The 21,259-nt window shown below is 38.1% G+C and overlaps 1 protein-coding gene across 3 annotated transcripts in view; it reads left to right on the top strand.

Moving 5' to 3' along the window:
* Nucleotides 1-21,259, top strand: part of SAMD13 (sterile alpha motif domain containing 13) — a 52,536-nt gene that overhangs the window by 16,795 nt on the left and 14,482 nt on the right. For all 3 annotated transcript variants that reach the window (XM_004026044.4, XM_004026046.4, XM_055351391.1), the window contains exon 3: nt 10,370-10,481. In XM_004026044.4, coding sequence (XP_004026093.1) covers nt 10,370-10,481 — 112 coding nt within the window. The remainder of the gene's footprint in view (nt 1-10,369; nt 10,482-21,259) is intronic.

The following is a 21,259-nucleotide window of genomic DNA, read 5'->3' as shown; positions in this document are numbered from 1 at the left end:
TTTGCTTCTATGAGTTTATTTTAGATACCTCATATAAGTGGAATCATGCAATATTTGTCCTTCTTTGACTTGGTTATTTCACTTAGCACAATGTTCTCAAGGTTCATTCATTTTGTTGAAAATGTAAGGATTTCCTTCTTTTTTAAGGTTAAATGATATCTCATTGTATGTATATACAGCATTTCTTTTTTGCAGTGGGTCTCCCTATGTTGCCCAGGCTGGTCTCAAATTCCTGGTTCAAGGGATCCTCCCATTTCAGCCTCCCAAGTAGTTGGAATTATTGGCATGAGCCACCAAGCCCATCTAGTACATTTTATTTTTAAAATTCATTAATCTGTCAACGGACATTTCAGTTGTTTCCATATCTTGGTGAATAGCATTGCAGTGAATATGGGAATACTAATATCTCTTTGAGTTCCTGATTTCAATTCCTTTGGATAAATACTCTGAAGTGGGATTGCTATATCACATAGTAGTTCTATCTTTAATTTCTTGAGGAACCTACAGTTCCATAGCAGCTTCCCCATTCTGCATTTCTACCATTTCTACCACAGTATACAAAGGTTATGATTTATTCACATCCTTGCCAACATTAGTCATTGTTGTTTTGATAGTAGTATCCTAAGAGGTATGAGATGATATCTCATTGTGGCATTGATTTGCATTTCCTTGATGATTGGTGATTTTGAACCTCTTTTCATATATGTACATATTGGCTATTTGTGTGTCTTCTTTTCAGAGATATCTATTATGTCCTTTGACCATTTTTTCAATTGAGTTATTAGTTTTTTTGCTATAGAATTGTAAGCATTCCTTATATATTTTAGAAAGTAACCTCTTATCAGATATATAGTTTGCAAGTATTTTCTCTCATTCCATAGGTTTCCTTTTTACTCTATTGAATATTTCCCTGGCTGTATAGAAGCTTTTTAGTTTTATTTAGCCCTGCTTGTTTATTTTTGCTTTTGTTGCCTATGCTTTTGGTGTCATATCCATGAAACTATTGCCAAAACTAATGTCTTGAAGCTTTCCCTCTGTGATTTCTTCTAGAAATTTTACAGTTTCAAGTCTTATGTTTAAGTCTTTAATCCATCTTGAGTTGATATTTTGTGTATGGTAAAAGATAATCTAGTTTTATTCTTTTGCATGTTTTCCCAACACCATTAGTTGAAGAGACTCATCTTTCCCCATTTTGTGTTCTTGGCATTCCAGTCAAAGATCATTTGACCATATATCCATGGATGTATTTCTGGGCTCTCTGTTCTGTTCCATTGATCTATATGTCAGTCTTTATGCCATTGCCATACTGTTTAAATTACTGTTGCTTTGTAATATATTTTGAAATCAGGAAGTGTGTTGCCTCCAACACTGTTCTTTTTCAAATTGTTTTGGCTATTCAAGATCTTTTCTGGTCCAATATGAATATTAGAATTTTTTTTCTATTTCTATAAAAATATCATTAGGATTTTGATGGGGATTGCATTGAATCTGTGGATTGCTTTGGGTCATATGGAAATCATAACAATATTAAATCTTCCATCCATGAACTTGAGATGTCTTTGCATTTGTTTGTGTCTTCTTTAATTACTTTCATCAATGTTTCATAGTTTTTAGTATGTATGTCTTTCACTTCCTTAGTTAAGACTATTCCTAAGTATGACGTTATTGTAAATGGGATTGTTTTCCTAATTTCCTTTGCAGATAGTTCATTATCATTGTATAGAAATGCAACTGATTTTTCTGTGTTGATTTTTGTATCCTGCAACTTTGCTGAATTTGTTTATTCATTCTCACAGGTTTTTTTATGGAATCTTTAGGGTTTTCTCTATATAAGATCATATCATCTGTAAATGTAAGGACAGTTTTACTTTTTCCTTTTCAATTTGGAGGCTATTTATTTCTTTGTCTTGCCTAATTGCTCTGGCTAGGATTTCCAGTCCTATGTTGAATAGAAGTGGCAAGAATGGGCATCCTTGCCTCGTTCGTGATCTTAATGGAAAAGTTTTCAGTTTTTAACCTTTGAGTATGATGTTAGCTATAGTCTTTTCATAGATAGCCTTTATTAGGTTAAGGTAATTTCCCTCTATCCCTACTTTGTTGAGATTTTTTTTTATCATGAAAGGATTTTGAATTTTATCAAACACTTTTTTTATCTTAGACGATTGTGTGATTTTTATCCTTCATTCTGTAAATGTGATATGTCACATTAATTGATTTTCATATGTTGAACCGTCCTAGGAATAAATCCCACTAGGTCATGGTGAATGATCTTTTTAACATACTGTTGAATTCGGTTTGCGGGTATTTTGTTGAGGATTTTTAAATCTATGTTCAATCAGGGATATTGGCCTATAATTTTCTTTTCTTGTGTGTCTTTATCTGGCTTGGTATGAGGGTAATACTGACCTCATAAAAAAAGTTCAGAAATGTTCCCTTCTCTTCAATTATTTGGAAAAGTTTGAGGATTGGCATTAATTCTTCCTTAAATGTTTGGTAAAATTCTCCAATGAAGCCATCTAATCCTGGGCTTTTCTTTTATGGAAGATTTTATACTACTGATTTAATCTCCTTACTAGATAGGTCTGCTTGGATTTTCTATTTCTTCATGATTCAGTCTGGTGGGTTGTGTGCTTCTAGGGACCTATTTCTTCTAGACTATCCAGTTGGTAGACCTGTAACTATTTATGGTAGTCTGTATGACCTTTTTCACTTCTGTAGCACCAGTTGTAATGTCTTTTTCATTTCTGGTTTTATTTATTTGAGTCTTCACTCTCTTTTCTCTTAGCCTAGCTAAAGGTTTGTCAGTTTTGTTTATCTTTTCAAAAGCCCAAGTCTGAGTTGATTTTATCTTACTGTTTTTCTATTCTCTATTTTATTCCTTTGTCCAATTTCTTAAGGTAGAAAGTTAGGTTGTTTTATATCTTTCTTTTTTTAATGTAGGTATTTGTGACTATAAACTTCCCTCTTAATACTGCTTCTGTTTCATTTCATAAGTTTTGATATGTTGTGTTTTTGTTTTTATTTGTCTCAAGATACTTTCCAATTTCACTTTTGATTTATTTGACCTATTGGTTATTCAAAAATGTATTGTTTAATTTCTATGTATTTGTGAATTTTTCAGTTTTCCTGCTGCCATTGATTTCTAGTTTCATTCCATTGCAATCAAAAAAGATATTTGGTATAATTTCATTATTTTTATATTTGTTAAAAATTGTTTTGTAACCTAATATGTGATCTATCCTGGATAATGTTCCATGTATGCTTGAAAAGAAATGTATATTCTGCAGTTGTTAGGTTGAATGTTCCTTATATGTCTGTTAGGTTCACTTGGTCTACGGTGTTGTTCAAGTTCACTGTTTCTTTGTTGAATGGTTTCTTGAATATTGATAATATACGGGAATTAATAGTGATACTTGTAAATGGCACTATTTTATTTTTCTTACTGAAACTAAAATTCATTCCTTAATATGTTATAGTTATCTGTTCATTCTGATATATGGTCTCATGATAAATAAGTCTTTGATTATTCCCTTCAATTAAATGATAATGGGTTAAGAATTGAGTCTGTTTATTATGTTGAGTTATACTGATTTTTCCATTGCAAATAACTGCCTTGAAGTGTACATTTCAAGAGTAAAGTGTATAAAACTATACAGTCAGTTAAACATATTAAAACATCGTATTTTAAATATGAAAACAAAAGGAGTTTCAATCATTGCCAGCAGAATTCACGGACATTGACTATATATCTTTTATACATTGTCAGCCCTCAAGGACTGCTGTTTCTTATATAGTTTCTTTCTTGCTACTGAGATCCCTACAGAAGGAAAACCAAGTTTCTCTAAGCAGTGAAGCCATACCCAAATCCTTTGGACCAGAGACCATTGTGCTGTGGCTCAGGGCAGGGAGGAAAAGTTCTTCAGGTAGTCTTTAGACTGTTGTGTTTAGTATTAATGATTAGGATAAGAAATGTTTATGTTTGTGTTTGGCATGAATTGTATCTGATAGTAAACAAAAAGTATTCATTGAGTCTGCTCGAAAGGAGTGTTCTTGGCCAGGCGCAGTGGCTCACACCTGTAATCCCAGCACTTTGGGAGGCCAAGGCAGGTGGATCTGAGGTCAGAAGTCAAGACCACCCTGGCCAACATGGCGAAACCCCATCTCTACTAAAAATACAAAAAATACAAAAAATTAGTCAGGCATGGTGGCATGCTGTAGCTGTAGTCCCAGCTACTTGGGAGGCCGAGGCAGGAGAATCGCTTGAACCCGGGAGGCAGAGGCTGCAATGAGCTGAGATCCCACCACTTCGCTCCAGCCTGGGTGACAGGAAAAAAAAAAAAAAAAGGAGCATTGTTATTTACACTAGAGGATTTTATTTGTACTAGAATGTACAAATAGAAAGAGAAAAAGGAAAGGAGGCTGTTTATAAGATCCTTTGTTTTCAGAAAGATGGGTTGGGAAGACATTCCAGGCAGAGGTATGCCAAGGACAGAATGCTGTATGATTTCAGAGGAAAGCCATTTGCCTGAGGGAAGATACCTATACGGAGGAAAGAAATTGTGCAGGAAGATGCTCCATCTGTCTGGAGTGCCTGCTCCTAGTCTTACTGGTGACCCAGGGCTCCAAAGCCTTTCATCCACACACCTAGCACAGCCTGACTCACATTGCCATGTTGACTTTCCATCCTTCTTTCAACCGTCTATTTCCCCCTTCCCTTAACCACTTTTTGGAATAGAGCAGGAAACAAACATCATGACCTTCTTCATCCCACAACTGACCTGAGATTATTGTCTTCATTAGACTATGAGTTTCCAATGCTTATTAAGTGCCTGGCTCATAGTAGACAGGTTAAAATTAATTAAGGAGAAATTAAACTGGTTTCTTTATAATGAGCAGGACTAATCCCTGGAAGTTGAACAGAAAGGGTTTGACTGACATAAGCAAAGCCACGGGTATGGGAAAGTCTAGGATGTTGCCCAGTTAGGTTTGAATCAAGCATCTGAACTCTAAGCTAAAGAATTTGGAATATATAGAAGGTTTGATGAATTATTTGCCTTTTCAATGCTTTCATCATTTTGATGTGATGCAGCTAAGTCAGTCAACTCTTATTTATCTGAATATTTAAAAATGAAAAATGTTCTGTCCAGAATCTTTGAATCATCCTTTCTCTTTTTGGGCCTGCCATTTAGCCAGATCCCTGCTTGTTAGCATGAAGGGAGAGGGAGAAAGGAACGGAAATCACGCTAATGCTCATTTAGTTGCTTCATCCTCAGGTTTGTCATAGGCAAAGAGATCAATATTAATTTATTAGAATCAGAATTAAATTGCTTTTAGCCAGAGGCTGTTTTAAGACATGAGCAAAGAATAGGTTAATTTCATTTTGAAAATAAGTTATAAATATCTAGGCAGCACAAAGTTAGAGTGCACTGCTGAGTGTAAAAATAAGTAACATTCAGAATTAGCTTTATAAAAAAAGTAATGTGACAAATATATCATCATAATATGTTAACCAGTGTCTAAAGTAACTTGCTCTGAACTTTGAAGTGGAAATACAATTGATGAATATAATGGAGTTGTGATATTACGTGTGGATTGCATTTACCCAGAGTATCCTTTTGGCCTGACCAACTCTCAGCATCCATAATGTCATAAATACCATAAAATGTACAGATGCTAGATTTAGAAAAACAGTTTCGACTATTTTCTGCCTGCGTTCTTACAAAGGGAAATGGAGACTTTTGCTGCCAGAACTTAAAATTATGATGTGCCAACATGAAAACCTCATCATAAAGACTCAATTGATCTGCTTGTATCTGCCAAATTTGTTATTATTGCATTTCTGTCCCCGTGGTTGTGTCTCTTTAACTCTCATTAAAAATCAGGTGATTGTTTAATTAGGGTATAATCATTTCCTAGTGTGAATTATTCACCCATGATATAATTTTTATCAATACTTGATGTACCTAACCATATGCACAAGGACTAAAAGGTGACTGGGCTAAATGGAAACATTGATAATTTGATTAAGTGCTGAGATTTCTTGCTAATTTTTAATAATAAAGCTATATATAAATATATATATATTAAAGATTCTGTGCCTGGAAAATACTCATACATTTATCATATTAACATGTATTCTAAGAAACATTTTGCTATGACGTTAGTGAATAATATCAATATTATACAATCAATCAATAATAATTGTAAATATCAAATGAAAGGGGCACTTTTGTATTTGCCATTTCATTTTATCAATGCAAAATTAGCAGCCACAATGGAACCACCACCTGGCAGGTATTTTAAACAGTGACATTTAAATTCCCTCTGGAATTTGATATGCATAGGTCATAAGAAAAGATGTGGCGAGAATGGACCATTTATAAGGAAATAACTAAAGCTAAGTGTCTCAATTTGGACAAAATATCAGTCCTTGGGGAGACATATTGTATTCCTAGCAGAGAATGGTGCTGCTTAAATCTATCCTCCAGTATCTTCCCATGTCAAATGTTATCTGGCTTTGGCACTCTGGCTCCTGCCCTGCACACCCTTCCACTTGGCTTACCCTTGTTATGTTATTTTGGATCATCACCAGCTTTCTCCTTAAAACTGTTGCTGAAACCACTGGAAGAGCCCAGTGAAATCATCCATCGTGCATTAACACGAGCAACCTAGAAGTGATGGTTTGTGCCTGTGGAGACGTGCCTCTGCAAGCCATCCCCACTCTGGGGCCCCGCTCAGAGAGTGTTGAGGGCAATAAATGCCTTTTTAAACTGCCATTGAAAATCTTCAAGTGTTCTAGGCAGGCTGAACTAACCAGCCCTCCCTTACGTAAATAGGTCCTCAACAGCACTTTGTTCACCCCTCGATTCGAATATTCCTCAGAGCTAGCTGTTTCCACATCTGGTTTCCCTCACCAGATTGCCGGCTCCTTGAGGGCAGGGACTACGCATTCCCTGTCCTTGTAACCCTGCATCTAGCATAATACTGAGAAGACAGGCTTTTAATAAATATCTGTTGTGTCAATGAATAAGTATAGTGGAAAAAAAGCAGAGACTTGGAGGCAAGCATATCCGGATTCCAATCCTAGCTTTATCTACCATGCTATTTGGGGTGTGTTTCTTAACCTTTCTGAGCCTTCGTTTCCCAGAAGCAGGTTACAGTAGCCAGTTCACAAAGAGGTGGGAGGCTGATACTGAGTAACGTGTGAAAAACAGATTTTAAGTTGTAAGTGCTCTCTGGTTGTTAGTCCATTGTAATACTTTGCTGTGTATCAACTGTGCACCAGTCAGACTGTGCTAGGTGCTGGTGCTACAAAGATGAAGATAGGTTTTTCTTCTCAGGATATCAATAGTCTAATGTGATTTTTTTCCAGGTTATTTTGGCTTTGGGGGGCTATCAGGCTTTTAAACTTAGGTAGATCAATTATTAAATGTATTGGTTGGTTTCTAACCCCTTGTTTCTTCTGGGTGAATTCCCTTACCCTCCATTGAAAGAGTGCTCTGTTCCACGTTGCTGCTATTCATGGTACACTGCCAGCAGTTTTACAAGTCTTTCTTCTCTGTGGCATTGCTATACTCAAGAATATTTCAAAATTATGGAAGTCATGATGTTATATCCCACCAGAATAAAAATCAGGAAAGCCTCCCATCTTAAAATTACAATGTAGCTTATTTTGTTATTACAATTGAATATTCTTTTTAAAATGTTTTATTTTAGGTTTGGGGGTACATGTGAAGGTCTGATAACTATTCTTGGTGAGGAAAGGCAACTAACTGAAGTCAACCACAGGGAGATTGAATTCAGATGTTTTCTGGGGGCACTTAAAAGTGTGTTCGATGGGACTCTGTGTTCACTACCAGAAGTGAGCTAATTAGAAAACTGAAAAGATTTGTTGGAACAATGAACTCCTTTCTGAACATTCTTCAAGGACACCTTAAGAGAGAGGGAAGGAAAATGGTAGCTTGAAGAGGGTCCTCAGTGCCAGTTGCTGATTGCTTATGCTGATAGTGTATGGAAAATTCCAGCACATAGATAATTTTTTTAAAATTTACTATTGATTTTAAAACACATAGTTAATATTTAGTAACATTAGGGTGAAAAATAGTTTTCTTCTCGGTGTATATTGCCTGTTAAATGGTAGGAAGATTGTGTGTGCATGTGTGCATATGGGTATGTGTGTATACAGGCATGCAGTGGTTATAGATTCACCATCTTTAAGCCCAAAAGAGAAGACATTTAGAGTATTGGCTTTAGGTGTTTTTAAATTAGGTGCTGTTGAGAAATGAACGATCACATGTGCCATCGATCAGTGACTCCCTCTAACTAGTACAGAAGTTGGTTTGGTTTTCTTAAATCAAATATTTTAGGTTCCTGCTATAGGCAAAACATTATGCTGGGGGATGAGGTGGCTGGATCCTTGACTCTTAGACCTTTAAAGACCTTCAGAAATCTCCCCAAATCTAGCCAATTTTGTTTCCACTAAAAGTAACCTGGATGTTTTCAACTTCCACTAAATATTGAACCTCTCAAGCTTAGTTCTAGGCCCAGCTCTCTTCTCCTCCTCTCTCAAGATTTCAGTTACTGTCTAAATGCCTCTGTCTCCCACAGGTGTACCTAGCCCACTCTTCTGCTTTGTGCTCTAGACTTATAGCCCACATTAAATCTCCACTTGGATATAGACAGTACACCAAATTTAGCATGTTTAGCTGGATGGATGTTACCACCATCCATCCAATTCCATGACACTTCTACTCCCTCCATTCTCTATGTCTGGTCTAGCACTAAGTTACACTGATTTTATTCATTAACTATCTTTTAAATCCACACACTCCTCTTGTTTTTCACAGCCACCACCCTAGTCTATGCATGATCTCTGGGTTGCATGACTGCAATAGACTTCTCACTGGCTTCTTCCCCACTGGCTCCTCTCCAGCATCCTCTTTTTCAAAATGTGAATCTGATCAGGTCGCCCCCTTTACATAGGACCATTCAGCAGCTCCTCATTGCTCTTAGCAAAAATCCAGAATCCTCAGTGTGGCCTCCAAGACCTGCATGGCTCCCTTGGCTGTATGTGTTTCTGCCACAGGGCTTGGAATATTCTTCATGTGACTTCTTCATACAGTTAATTTCTGGCTATCTTTTAGATCGTACCTGAAAAGAAACTCCCACGGGAAAGCTTCCCCTATCCCTTTAACTATCATAGTAAATGATGCTTGTCCTTCTTAGCATTTAGCATAACTTGCCGCTGTACATTTACTTGTATGATTATTGATCAGTGTCCACTCCCCACAGGATTGTAAGGCCCGTAAGAATAAGGGTGGTGTCTGTTTTGCTCTCCAGTGTATTCCTAGTTGGAGAAAGGAGAGGCTTTGTCCCGAGGGACCTCCAAAGCAAAGTTAGGCTATGTGATTGGATGTACACTCTGGGAAAATCATCTTGGATGAGGTATAGAGAAAGCCAGACAAATACTCCCAACGCAGAAATGAGGCAGAGTCCCAGTAACTGCAGGTCATTACCATTCTTTCTTTATTCTACTTCTCCTTTCCCTCCTCTCTGAATCCAATGAGGAGCATTACCCATAGACCCTCTCAGACAAATGCTTGATTGTTATCTTGTCATCTTTTTATTTGTTTGAACAATATGGGTTAAGTTCCTAAGTACACACTTGATACTAGGAATAATAAAATGAGAAGTGGTCCGGGCTCAAATGCATTTCTCCAACCTGCATCTCCCACTCTAGTGGGAGAGACTGTTCAATAAACAGAGGGTACAATTCAGTGTGGAAGGTGCTACAATGGGAGTTTGAATGAAGTTCTAGAAGTCAAAGGAGGTTATGACTAAAACACACCCTTGGAAGAGCCAGAAAAAATGCTTCAAAGAGGAGGTAGTTTTGTATTGGTAGAAATGGTAGAGTTTTGTCCAATAGAGACAGGTGTGGGGGCATTGTAAGTGGCTGGGACAGAATGTGCAGAGGCTCAGATCTATGAAAGGACTTGGCCTATTGTGGAAGGGCTTTATCCCTAGATGTGTGGGGATGGGGCTAGGGAAGGTGTTAGGAAGACAGGAAGAGAGAGAGGTATGTTGAGGTCATATTGTAAAAGGCCAGGTGTTCTGAACTCAGAAGTATGAATATCATACTCTGGGCTGCCAGCAGTCACTGGACCACTCTCAATGTCTCTGGATTAAAAACCAGAGGAAATAATTTACATTAAATGTCAAATGGTTTATTAGCAGTGACTAAGCCAGTGAGAGTAATCATCATCTGAACCCAAAAAACATGAAAGGCCTGCCCCGGAAGACCCATTTGTGAACCTGGCCACACCCTTGTGCAGGCACTGCCATGACAACTGTCTGGATTTGTGTTTTGCAGTTCCATGGAAAATGGGAGACCACCTGATCCTGCAGACTGGGCCGTGATGGATGTCGTCAATTATTTCCGAACCGTGGGATTTGAGGAGCAAGCTAGTGCTTTTCAGGAACAGGTAACTTGGTCTAGAGAAACACGTGATGAACATGTGATGAACCCACAGTTACCTCCCTTCCCAACAGTGGGCAGAAGGGAGTGAGGAGGAAGAGAACCAAAGAGCAGGGAGGAATCAGTGAGGCTCTGAGAAACTGAGGGGAAGGAGAATGGATGTACCAGGTGAATTATCCCTTTGTGCAAGGTGAAAACTCAAAGCCGGAGACAGTGGCAGCTGTGGAGAAGAAGGCTAAAGCTCATTTACATCTGTGTCCTCTGAAAGACTGATCATACTCAAGGGTGGAGTGAATCAGCACTACCTTCAATGAAAACACACTAGAAAGCAGGAAACAGAAAAGGAAGGAAAAGCAGGGACAAACCTGACTGAGAGACATACACCACCTCCTACTACTGGCCTCAGCACCCAATGGACTATTAAGCCCTTTGCAGTTTGCTTTCTGGGTGCTTAGCAAGGTAGAGTGGAAAAAGCACAGGATTGATAGTCGAATCCTGGTTCTTCTATCTCTATGTGACCCTAGGCACATTACTATGTCTCTCTGAGTCTTGGTTTCATATCTATAACATCAGACTGTCAATAACTTTATAAGGATGTTGTTGTGAGTATTAGTGGACAATATACGCACAGTGCCTATGATAGGTTCTGGCATAGTGTTGATGCTCAAAAAATGGGATTTCCTTTTCCTCAGGTCCAGGGACAGTATCAGAAAGAGGGAGAAAGTGGCAGGAGTCCATCCCAATTGTCTAGGTGATTCATAGCTCCATGTTGCAGGCTGTGCTAGGTTTGCAGGGTTGGTCTTCAGGGGGCTTTGACCTGAGGAGGCAAGTGGGGGCAACACAGTGTGGTTCACACCAGGCCAGTTCTGTGGGTAAACACAGAGTTCTTATTTCTCTACCAACGAAGGCTGCAGTTTTCTAAGCATTACATTTTCTTTTCTAATATCATAATATTGTAGGGAGAATTAAAAACTGAAAAATGTGTCTGGCTGCTTGTTCCATAACCCTTCAGCCATTGTTCATTCTCTCAAACTATTAGCTGTATGGCCTGAGTTTGGATAAGGTAAACTTTTCTAAAATTGCACACGCCAATTTCTAGATTTCCTTCAACCTATATTTACTTCAGACTTGATCTTTGCACATAAGTATTTTTTTCCTAATTTGGAAAACCTGCTAAAATAGCAGCTTAAATTTCTTCATGCCTACCAGAAGAGCTAAAATGAGAAAGGTTGATAATATTAAACATTCACGAGGATGTGGAGCAACTGGAACTCTTTTGTTGTTGGTGAGACTGTGAAATCAACATTCAGACATCTACCCCTTGATGCAGCAGTTTTACTCCTGGGTATTTACCCAAGGGAAATGAAAACACATGTCTGTAAAAAGATTTGTACAAAATTGTTCTTACTAGCTTTATCACAATGGTCAAAAATTTGAAGCCTAGGTGTACATCAATAGGGGAATGAATACACAAACTGTGATATATTCATACAGTGGAATACTCCACAGTAATAAAAAGGAATGAACTACTGTTATGTGCAGCCATTTGCATGAGTCTCAAAAACATATTACTGATTGAGAGAAACCTTACATAACTGAGTTCATACTGAATGGTTCCATTTAGATAAGGTTTCAGAACAGGAAAATCAATCAGTGGTAAAAAAAAAAAAAACAATCAGAACAGGGGTTACCTCTGGCTGGGTGGGGGTGGAAAATGACTGGGAAGGAGTATGAGGGAAATTTCTGGGTGATTGTAACATTCTGTATCTTGATACAGGCTTGGGTTACAGGTATGCATGGGTCACTGCTTGCTTATACACAGGCATATGCAAATGATTCAGGTTTGTGCATTACAGAACATATACATTTTGCTTCAAAAAGAAAAGAATCATGAAAAACACCTAAACAGTGGTATAAAAACAGAAGTCTTTAGGGGAAAGTATACTGATATATACAACTCAATTTAAAATGCATCAAACATATGCATTGGCAATTAAATAGAAGGGTGACTATGTGGACATATATGTGGTAAAGCAAGTATAGGAAATGTTAATTGTAGCATTTGGTGTTCAGAATATGGGTATTTACTATAAAACTCTGATGAGTTTTCTTTATGTTTGAAAAGCTTTTATGAATTGTGATGGAAAAAACTGCTCAGGTTGGAAAGTGGAAGGCTGCTGATCAGCTGGAACATATTTTATTTTGTTTTTCACTGGTACAGTGTCCATTTGTGTCACAGCAATTGAATAGCACTCTTCTAAAATTAAATTTAGATAATATTGTAAATGGTTAACAAAAAAATACTTAGCTAAAAGGTCTCTTGGCCAGATTCCCAGCTGACCAAAAGCCCTTTGCAGGTTGAGCTTTTGCTCAGACTCCTTGGAGGCAGACATCCCAGGCTGGGGGCACACGATGGTCTCTGGACCTTCCAGGTTCTGTGACTTACCTCAGAAATGGGACTGCCAGCTCTGAGCCTGGCCCACGAGCGGGCACTTTCTCCCATGGACGATCTCATTCTGTCCCCATGGACACTGGGAACCATAACGGGAATAAACTCTTCTAAAGCATTTCATTCAGAAATCCTTCAAGGGAGAAGTGAGCATCGTCTTGCTACTATGTTCAACCTGCCAACTCGGAAGCCTGAGAAATGAATTCTCAAAGGATCAGAGTTTTGCAAGCATGGTCCAGAAGCTTGAGTTTCTTCGTTCTCATGGAAGGGTGATTGGGTCAGGGAAGAGTCTGCCTTGAATTTGTCTCTGGCAGTGATTCAAATATCATTTCTCCTTTTCTCATTAAAGGACTGGAGGGCAGGGAGGGAATCACTGGCCAGGCTTAGGATGGTAAGATAAGTCGCTGCTGTGATATTCATGAGGACTGAGGATTGGATCCTCCACCATGTTAACCTGCCTCTTCCATCATCACACTACAGAGGGCATCAGCATTTTACCTCTGGAGTCTTCCTGGCAATGAACCTAGTTGGTTAGCACCCACTCATCATCCTGATGAGAAAATGCAGGCCATTTCCAGCCCAAGCACATGGCCCTTCCAAGGTACATGCAGGTACATGCAAGGTCACAGCAGCTGAGAAACAATTAGAACAACTGCCTCCTTAAACTCTCCTCAGGAAAGCTTTGCCCTTCCACTTGACAGAAGCAGGACAGGGATGGAGAGCATCCCCTAAACCACTTTTGAAAAGGGCAAGTCCAGAAAGGGCAGCACGGTTGCCAGTGATGTGGGGAGCTTATTGTTTCATGGCTATTATGAGCTGAATGTTTATGTCCCCCGAAAACTCTTATGTTGAAAACCTAACCCACAGTGAGGATATTAGGAGGTGGGATCTTTGGGAGGTAATTAGGTTTAGATGAGGTCATGAGGATGGAACCCCCATGATGAGATCAATGCTCTTATAAGAAGAGAACAAGACACCAGAGAGCTTACTCTCAGGTGTAAGGATACAGCAAGACAGCCTTCTACAAGCCAGGAAGAGAGCCCTCACCAAGAACCCAACCATGCTGGCACCCTGGTCTTGGACCTCCAGCTTCTAGAACTGTGAGAAATATCTATTGTTTATGCTGCCCAATCTACGGTATCTTGTCCTAGCAGCCTGAACTGACTAAAATACTGGTATTGATGGCAAACATGTCCACCATCAGATGGCCTGACTTCCAGGACAGTATCTATCTTTATGGTATGGTCTCATAGCACAGTATTGGAAACTGTATGGCTGTAGCAACTAGACTTGGATGTGGCTTTCTAGCAGCATGACCTCTTGGAAAATGTCAGGCCATTGAGCAAGACTTATCAGAGGGCAAGATTTGTCCTGTGTTCCTGTGGTATGGAGAAGCAGCTGGATTAAGGTGGTGGTGTTTGCCTAACCTCCTTTTCCCTGTGCAGGCACCCCACTGCCACAGAACAATGATTTCCATTAAGTTTTCATCTGCTGCAATTATCTTCATCAAATTTTCTTCTGGCAATCCTCTTTTGAGTCTTCTGTGTTAGTAGCAATTACAAGTCAAAAGAATCATCAAGAATGAAGGCCTAAGTCCCTGCCTAGCCCATCACAAATAACCCAGTGTCAATAGCATGTATGTTTTGGACAGTGATGTCGCTACTCCTTGGGTTGGCATGTGGTCTGTGTCATCAGGGTTGCAGTTGCTCACCATGTAGAGAGTCTGGCATACTGCACTCATTCAGCTAGCAATCCAAAGGGTTCACTGGCCTATGAGAGCAGGAGGCAGTGGGAGCCCTGGAGAAGGTAGTGATTACAGCCTTGTCAGTACCATCTCTCTTTCCCACAGACACTGTGGTGTGGGGGCTATTTTCCCAACCGCCTTCTAGCAGACAAACATTTTAGGCTGTGGTGAAGGGAATGAGTGAAAGTCATGACTTCTGATATGTTTTCTTCCAGTTTTCTCATGGTTAGTGGATGGTCCTGGAGAATTTGCCTTTCTAGGACTCAGATTTCTATAAAGTTAATACTGAGTTAAACAAACGGAATACTGCTCAAGCTCCTGCTTTAAGAGTCGAAATATGTAATCTTAAAACTGGTCCTCAAGAAGTATGCTTTCAGTGCACAACACAGGGCACAAAACCACTTGAGACGCAGTTGAACTTTTGTGAATAGATTTTTTGTTTTTAATGGCACTTGTCCATGGGTATGGGCTGCTTAGCTTTCAAGAGTCAAAGGTACCTCAAGAATTTTACTTTGCTAAGAGCTTTGGTTTATAAGACACTATTTTGACTAATCTTGTTCAAAAGCATCCTTCCCTTCCTCACAGAGAACATTTAGGATAAAGTTTGCTTTGTCAGACTCTGAAGGCTAAATGAGCAGCATTCTCTGTTGTAAAGCCAACTATGGGCAGTGCTTTTAGTTGCCATTTAAGGAACTGTGGCAATCTAGTACAGTAACTTCACCACTCAAATTGGACCCTAATTGCAAGTCACAAAGACAGCTCTGCCCGTTGTGGTGTAGTCACTTCATTTCTATGTCTTTGTCTGTTTGACTCACATACTTAGAATATATAAGAAGAAGATGGAAGACAGATCTGCCATTCAATCAATGTCATATAGTTCATATTTTTCAGATTTCTCAAACTTATAAGCAACATTCGTGGTTTTATTTCTAGAACAATATGTATCTCTGAGATAATCATGACAAAATAATATGCAACTCAAGGTGACAAATTAATTTTACTCTCTTATCTCTTCATTTTTCTCAAACCACATGAATAAGAATAGTATCTTTACTCTGAAATGCCCAACTGGTTGCTTAAGTCATTCATTTGAAATGCAAAGATTGACATCTCTTTACAGATGACTTATTGCTAACTTTTGATAAGTTTCTGAAGTAACTGGCTTAATAAAAAATAAATAAAATTTCTTATGGCTACATATTGCCAAGTAATGCTAACTACCTCAAAATGGAATTGTAGGGTGGGGATGCCAATCAGAGCAACCCTGAGCATAGTGTTCTAATCACGGCCAAATCGAATTCACTTGTAGTGATTCTAGATGGAGATTTCTAATTAGAACAGAGACAAATCCAGGTTCTGTGGAGCCTAAAGTTTATGCAATTCTAACAGCCCTCCTTGGTTTAAAAAAAAAAATTACAAAATTATGGATACAAACTTGTTAAGGTGAAACTTAAACATCATTAGCTTTCATGGCAAATCTGGCTTTGAATTAGACCAATTAAAACCTCACAAATTGAGAATAACTTGATTTACTTCATCAGCATCTAATAATACCAAGTATTGAAAATATTTGAGGTGCTTTGATGCCTGATAATTTTTAACAATTGAAGGTTACTGAAATGCTTAAAATATTTTGTAGCATAATGAACAGGGGAAGTGGCAACTCAATCTCTGCTGATGTGTCCTTTCAACCCATGAAAATTTAGAAAAAAGGTGAAATCACAAATAAGTGGGTAATGCTAGCAATAAGAAAGCAGCCAAGAAAATTGAAAACTGATAAGGAAAAAACTTGTTGAAGTTTTTAAACTTTTATTTTAGATTCATGGGTACAGGTGCAGGTTTGTTATATAGGTAAATTGTGTGTCATGGGGGTTTATGGTACAGATTATTCCATCACCCAAGTAATAAGCATAGTATCCAATAGGCAGTTTTTCAGTCTACCCTCCTCCCACCCTCCACCCTCAAGTAGGCCCCAGTGTCTATTGTTCCTTTCTTCATGTCCATATGTGCTCAATGATTAGCTCCCACTTATGAGAACATAAGGTATTTGGTTTTCTGTTCCTGCATTAGTTCGCATAGGATAATGACCTCCAGCTCCATCCATGTTGCTGCACAGGACATGATCTTATTCTTTTTTAATGGCTATGTAGTATTCCATGGTGTATATGTGCCACATTTTCTTTATCCAGTCTACTGTTGATAGGCACTTAGGTGGATTTCATATCTTTCCTATTGCAAATAGTACTGCAGTGAACATACAGGTGCATGTGTCTTTATGGTAGAACAACTTACATTCTTTTGGGAATATACACAGTAATGGGATTGCCAGGTTGAATGGTAGTTCTGTTTTAAGTTCTTTGAGAAATCACCAAACTTCTCTCCACAATGGCTGAACTAATTTACATTCCCAGCACTACTGCTGTATAAGTATTCCCTTTTCTAAGCAACCTCACCAGCATCTGTTTTTATTATTTTTTAATAATAGCCATTCTAACTAGTGCAAGATGGTGTCTTGTTGTTTTGATTTGCATTTCTCTAATGATCAACGATGTTGAACATTTTTTCATATGCTTATTAGACATATTTATGACTTCTTTTGTGATGTGTCTGTTCATGTCCTTTGCCCAATATGTAATGGGTTGTTTGTTTTCTTGCTTGTTGTTAAGTTTCTTATAGATTCTGAATATTAAACCTTTGTTGGACTCATAGTTTACAAATATTTTCTCCCATTTTGTAGGTTGTTTGTTTGCCCTGTTGATAGTTATTTTGCTATGCAGAAACTCTTTAGTTTAATTAGGTCCTATCTGTCAATTTTTGTTTTTGTTGCAATTGCTTTTGGTGTCTTTATCATGAAATCTTTGCCAGGGCCTATGTCCAGAATGGTATTTCCTAGTTTATCTTCCAGGATTTTTATACTTTTAGGCTTTACATTTAAGTCTCTAAACTATCTTGAATTGATTTTTATATATGATGTAAGTAATGGGTCCAGTTTCAATCTTCTGCATATGGCTAGCCAGTTATCCCAGCACCATTTGTTGAATAGGAAGTCCTTTCCCCATCACTTGTTTTTGTCGACTTTGTCAAAGCTCAGATGGTTATAGATGTACAGCTTTATTTCTGTACTCTCTAGTCTGTTACATTGGTCTATGTGTACCATGCTATTTTGGTTACTGTAGCCTTTAGTGCAGTTTGAAGTCAGGCAATGTGATTCCTCCAGCTTCTTTTTGCTTAGGATTCCCTTGGCTGTTTGGGCTCTTTTTTGGTTCCATATGAACGTTAGAATAGTTTTCTCCAGTTCTGTGAAGAATGTCATTGGTGGTTTTATAGAAATAGCATTGAATCTGTAAATTGTTTTGGGCAGTATGGCCATTTTAGTGATATCGATTCTTTTTATCTAAGAGCATGGAATGTTGTTCCATTTGTTTGTGTCATCTCTGATTTCTTTGAGGAGTGTTTTGTAATTCTCATTGTAAAGATCTTTCACCTCCCCGGTTAGCTGTATCTCTAGGTATTTTATTCTTTTTGTGGCAATTGTGAATGGGATTGCATTCCTGATTTGGCTGTCAGCTTAGGTGCTATCAGTGTATGGGTGTGTTGTTAGGAATGCTACTGATTTTTGCACATTGATTTTGTATACTGAAACTTTGTTGAAGTTGTTTATCAGCTCAAGCAGCTTCTGGTCAGAGACTATGGGGTTTTCTAGGTATAGAATCATATCATCTGCAAACAAGAATAGTTTGAGTCCCTTTCTTCTTATTTGGATGCCTTTTATTTTTTCTCTTGCCTGATTGCACTGGATAGGACTTCCAGTACTATGTTGAATAGGAGTAATGAGAGTAGGCATCCTTGTCTTCTTCTGGTTCTCAAGGGGAATGCTTCCAGTTTTTGCCCATGCAGTGTGATGCTGACTGTGGGTTTGTCACGTCAATAATAAGATGGCACTTATTATTTTGAGGTATTTACCTTTGATGCCTAGTTTGTTAAGGATTTTTAACATGAAGGGATGTTGAATTTTATTGAAAGCCTTCTCTGCATCTATTGAGATGATCTTGTGGCTTGGGGTTTTGGGTCCGTTTATGTGATGAATCACATGTATTGATCTGCATATGTTGAACGAACCTTGCTTCCCAGGGATAAAGCCTACTTGGTTGTGGTAGATTAGCTTTTTGATATGCTGCTGGATTCAGTTTGCTAGTATTTTGTTAGGGATTTTTGTATCAATGTTCATCAAGGATATTGGCCTGAAGTTTTCTTTTTTTGTTGTATCTCTGCCAGGTTCTAGTATCAAAATGATTCTGGCCTCATAGAATGAGTTAAGGAGGAGTCCCTCCTCCTAAATTTTTGGGAATAGTTTCAGTAGGAATGGTACCAGCTCTTCTTTATACATCTGGTAGAATTCAGCTGTAAATCCATCCGGTCCTGGGCTGCTTCTGGTTGGTAGGCTTTTTATTCCTGATTCAATTTCAGAACTCATTATTGGTTTGTTTAAGGCTTCAGTTTCTTCCTTGTTCAATCTTGGGAGGTTGTGTTTCCAGGAATTTATCCATTTCAACTAGGTTTTCTAGTTTGTATGCATACAGGTGTTTGTAATAGTCTCTGAGGGTTTTTTAAAAAATATTTCTATGTGGTTGATGGTAATGTCCCCTTTGTCATTTCTGATCATATTTATTTGGATATTCATTCCTTTCTTCTTTATTAGTCTAGCTAATGGTCTATATATGTCATTTATTCTTTCAAAGGACCAACCCCTCGATTTGTTCATCTTTTATATGGTTTTTCATGTCTCAGTTTCATTCGGTTCAGCTCAGATTTTAGTTATTTCTTGTCTTCTGGTAGCCTTGGGGTTGGTTTGCTCTTGTTTTTCTAGTTCCTCTATGTGTAATGTTAGGTTGGTTAATTTGAGATCTTTATAACTTTTTGATGTGGGCACTTAACAGTATAAACTTTCCTCTTAACACTGCTTTAGCTGTGTCCCAGAGATTCTGGTATGTTGTATTTTTGTTCTCAGTAGTTTCACATAATTTCTTGATTTCTCCTTTAATCTCCTTGTTTACCCAAAACTCATTCAGGAGCAGGTTAATTTCCTGTACAGTTTTGAGTGACCTTCCTCTTACTGATATATATTTTTATCGTGCTGTGGTTTGAGAGTACAGTTGGTATAATTTCCCTTTTTTTTTAAATTTGCTGAGAATTGTTTTATGCTAATTGTGTGGTCGGTTTTAGAGTATATCGCATGTGCAGATGAGAAGAATATATATCCTGCCATCTTAGAGGTGGAGAGTTCTGTAGATGTCTTTTAGATCCATTTAGTCAAGTGTTAAGTTCAAGTCCCGAATATCTTAGTTGTCTGCCTTGATGGTCTGTCTAAACTGGTAGTAGGATGTTGAAGTCTCCCACTATTATTTTGTAGTCATCTAAGTCACTTCTTAGGTCTCTAAGAACTCATCTTATGAATCTGGGTGCTCCTGTTTTGGGCGCATATATACTTAGGATAGTTACATCTTCTTGTTGAATTGAGCCCTTTACTATCGTGTAATGTGCTTCTTTGTCTTTTTTTTTAAATAGTTGTTGGTTTAAAGTCTGTTTTGTCTGAAATTAGAATAGCAAACCCTCCTTTTTTTCTGTTTTCCATTTGTTAGGTAGATTTTTCATCATCCCTTTACTTTGAGCCTGTGCGTGTCATTACATGTAAGATGGGCCTCTTGAGGACAGCATACAGTTGGGTCTTGCTTCTTTATCCAACTTGCCACTCTGTGACTTTTAATTGAGACATTTACTCTGTTTCCATTCAAGGTTACTATTGATATGTATGGATTTGATTCTGTCATTGTATTGTTAGGGGGTTATTAGGCAGACTTGATTGTGTAGTTGACTTATAGTGTCAGTGGGTCTATGTACTTAAGTGTGTTTTTGTGGCAGTCAGTAATGGCCTTTTCTCTCCTTATTTAGCACTCCCTTAAGGACTTCTCGAAAGGCTGGTCTAGTGGTAACTAATTCCCTTAGCATTTGCTTGTCTGAAAAGGATCTTATTTCTCCTTCACTTAGGAAACTTAGTTTGGCTGGATATGAAATTCTTAGTTGTAATTTCTTTTCTTTAAGAATGCTGAATGTAGGCCCCCAATATCTTCTGGCTTGCAGGGTTTCTGCTGAAAAGTCTGCTGTTAGCCTGATGGGGTTCCATTTGTAGGTGACTTGCCCCTTGTCTTTATCTGCCTTTTACATTTTTAATTTCATTTCAACCTTGGTGAATCTGATGACTATGTGTCTAGGGGATGGTCATTTTGTATAGCATCTCACAAGGGCTGTCTGCATTTCCTGAATTTCACTGTTGCCCTCTCTAGCAAGGTTGGGGAAACTTTCATGGACAATATCCTCAAATGTATTTTCGAAGTTGCTTGCTTTCTTGCCCTCTCTTTCAGGGACACCAATGAGTTGTAGATTTGGTCTCTTCACATAATCCCATATTTCTTAACAGTTTTGTTCATTCTTTTTAAATTTTTTTCTTTATTTTTGTCTGACTGAGTTATTTCAGAGAGCCAGTGTATTGGTCCATTTTCACACTGCTGATAAAGACATGTAAATTGCTGAGACT

Source organism: Gorilla gorilla, chromosome 1 (genome assembly GCF_029281585.2).
Source record: "Gorilla gorilla gorilla isolate KB3781 chromosome 1, NHGRI_mGorGor1-v2.1_pri, whole genome shotgun sequence".
Classification (NCBI taxonomy): Eukaryota; Metazoa; Chordata; class Mammalia; order Primates; family Hominidae; genus Gorilla; species Gorilla gorilla.
Note: the sequence above shows the minus strand (reverse complement) of the source record. Positions and strands in the feature narration are given on the sequence as shown.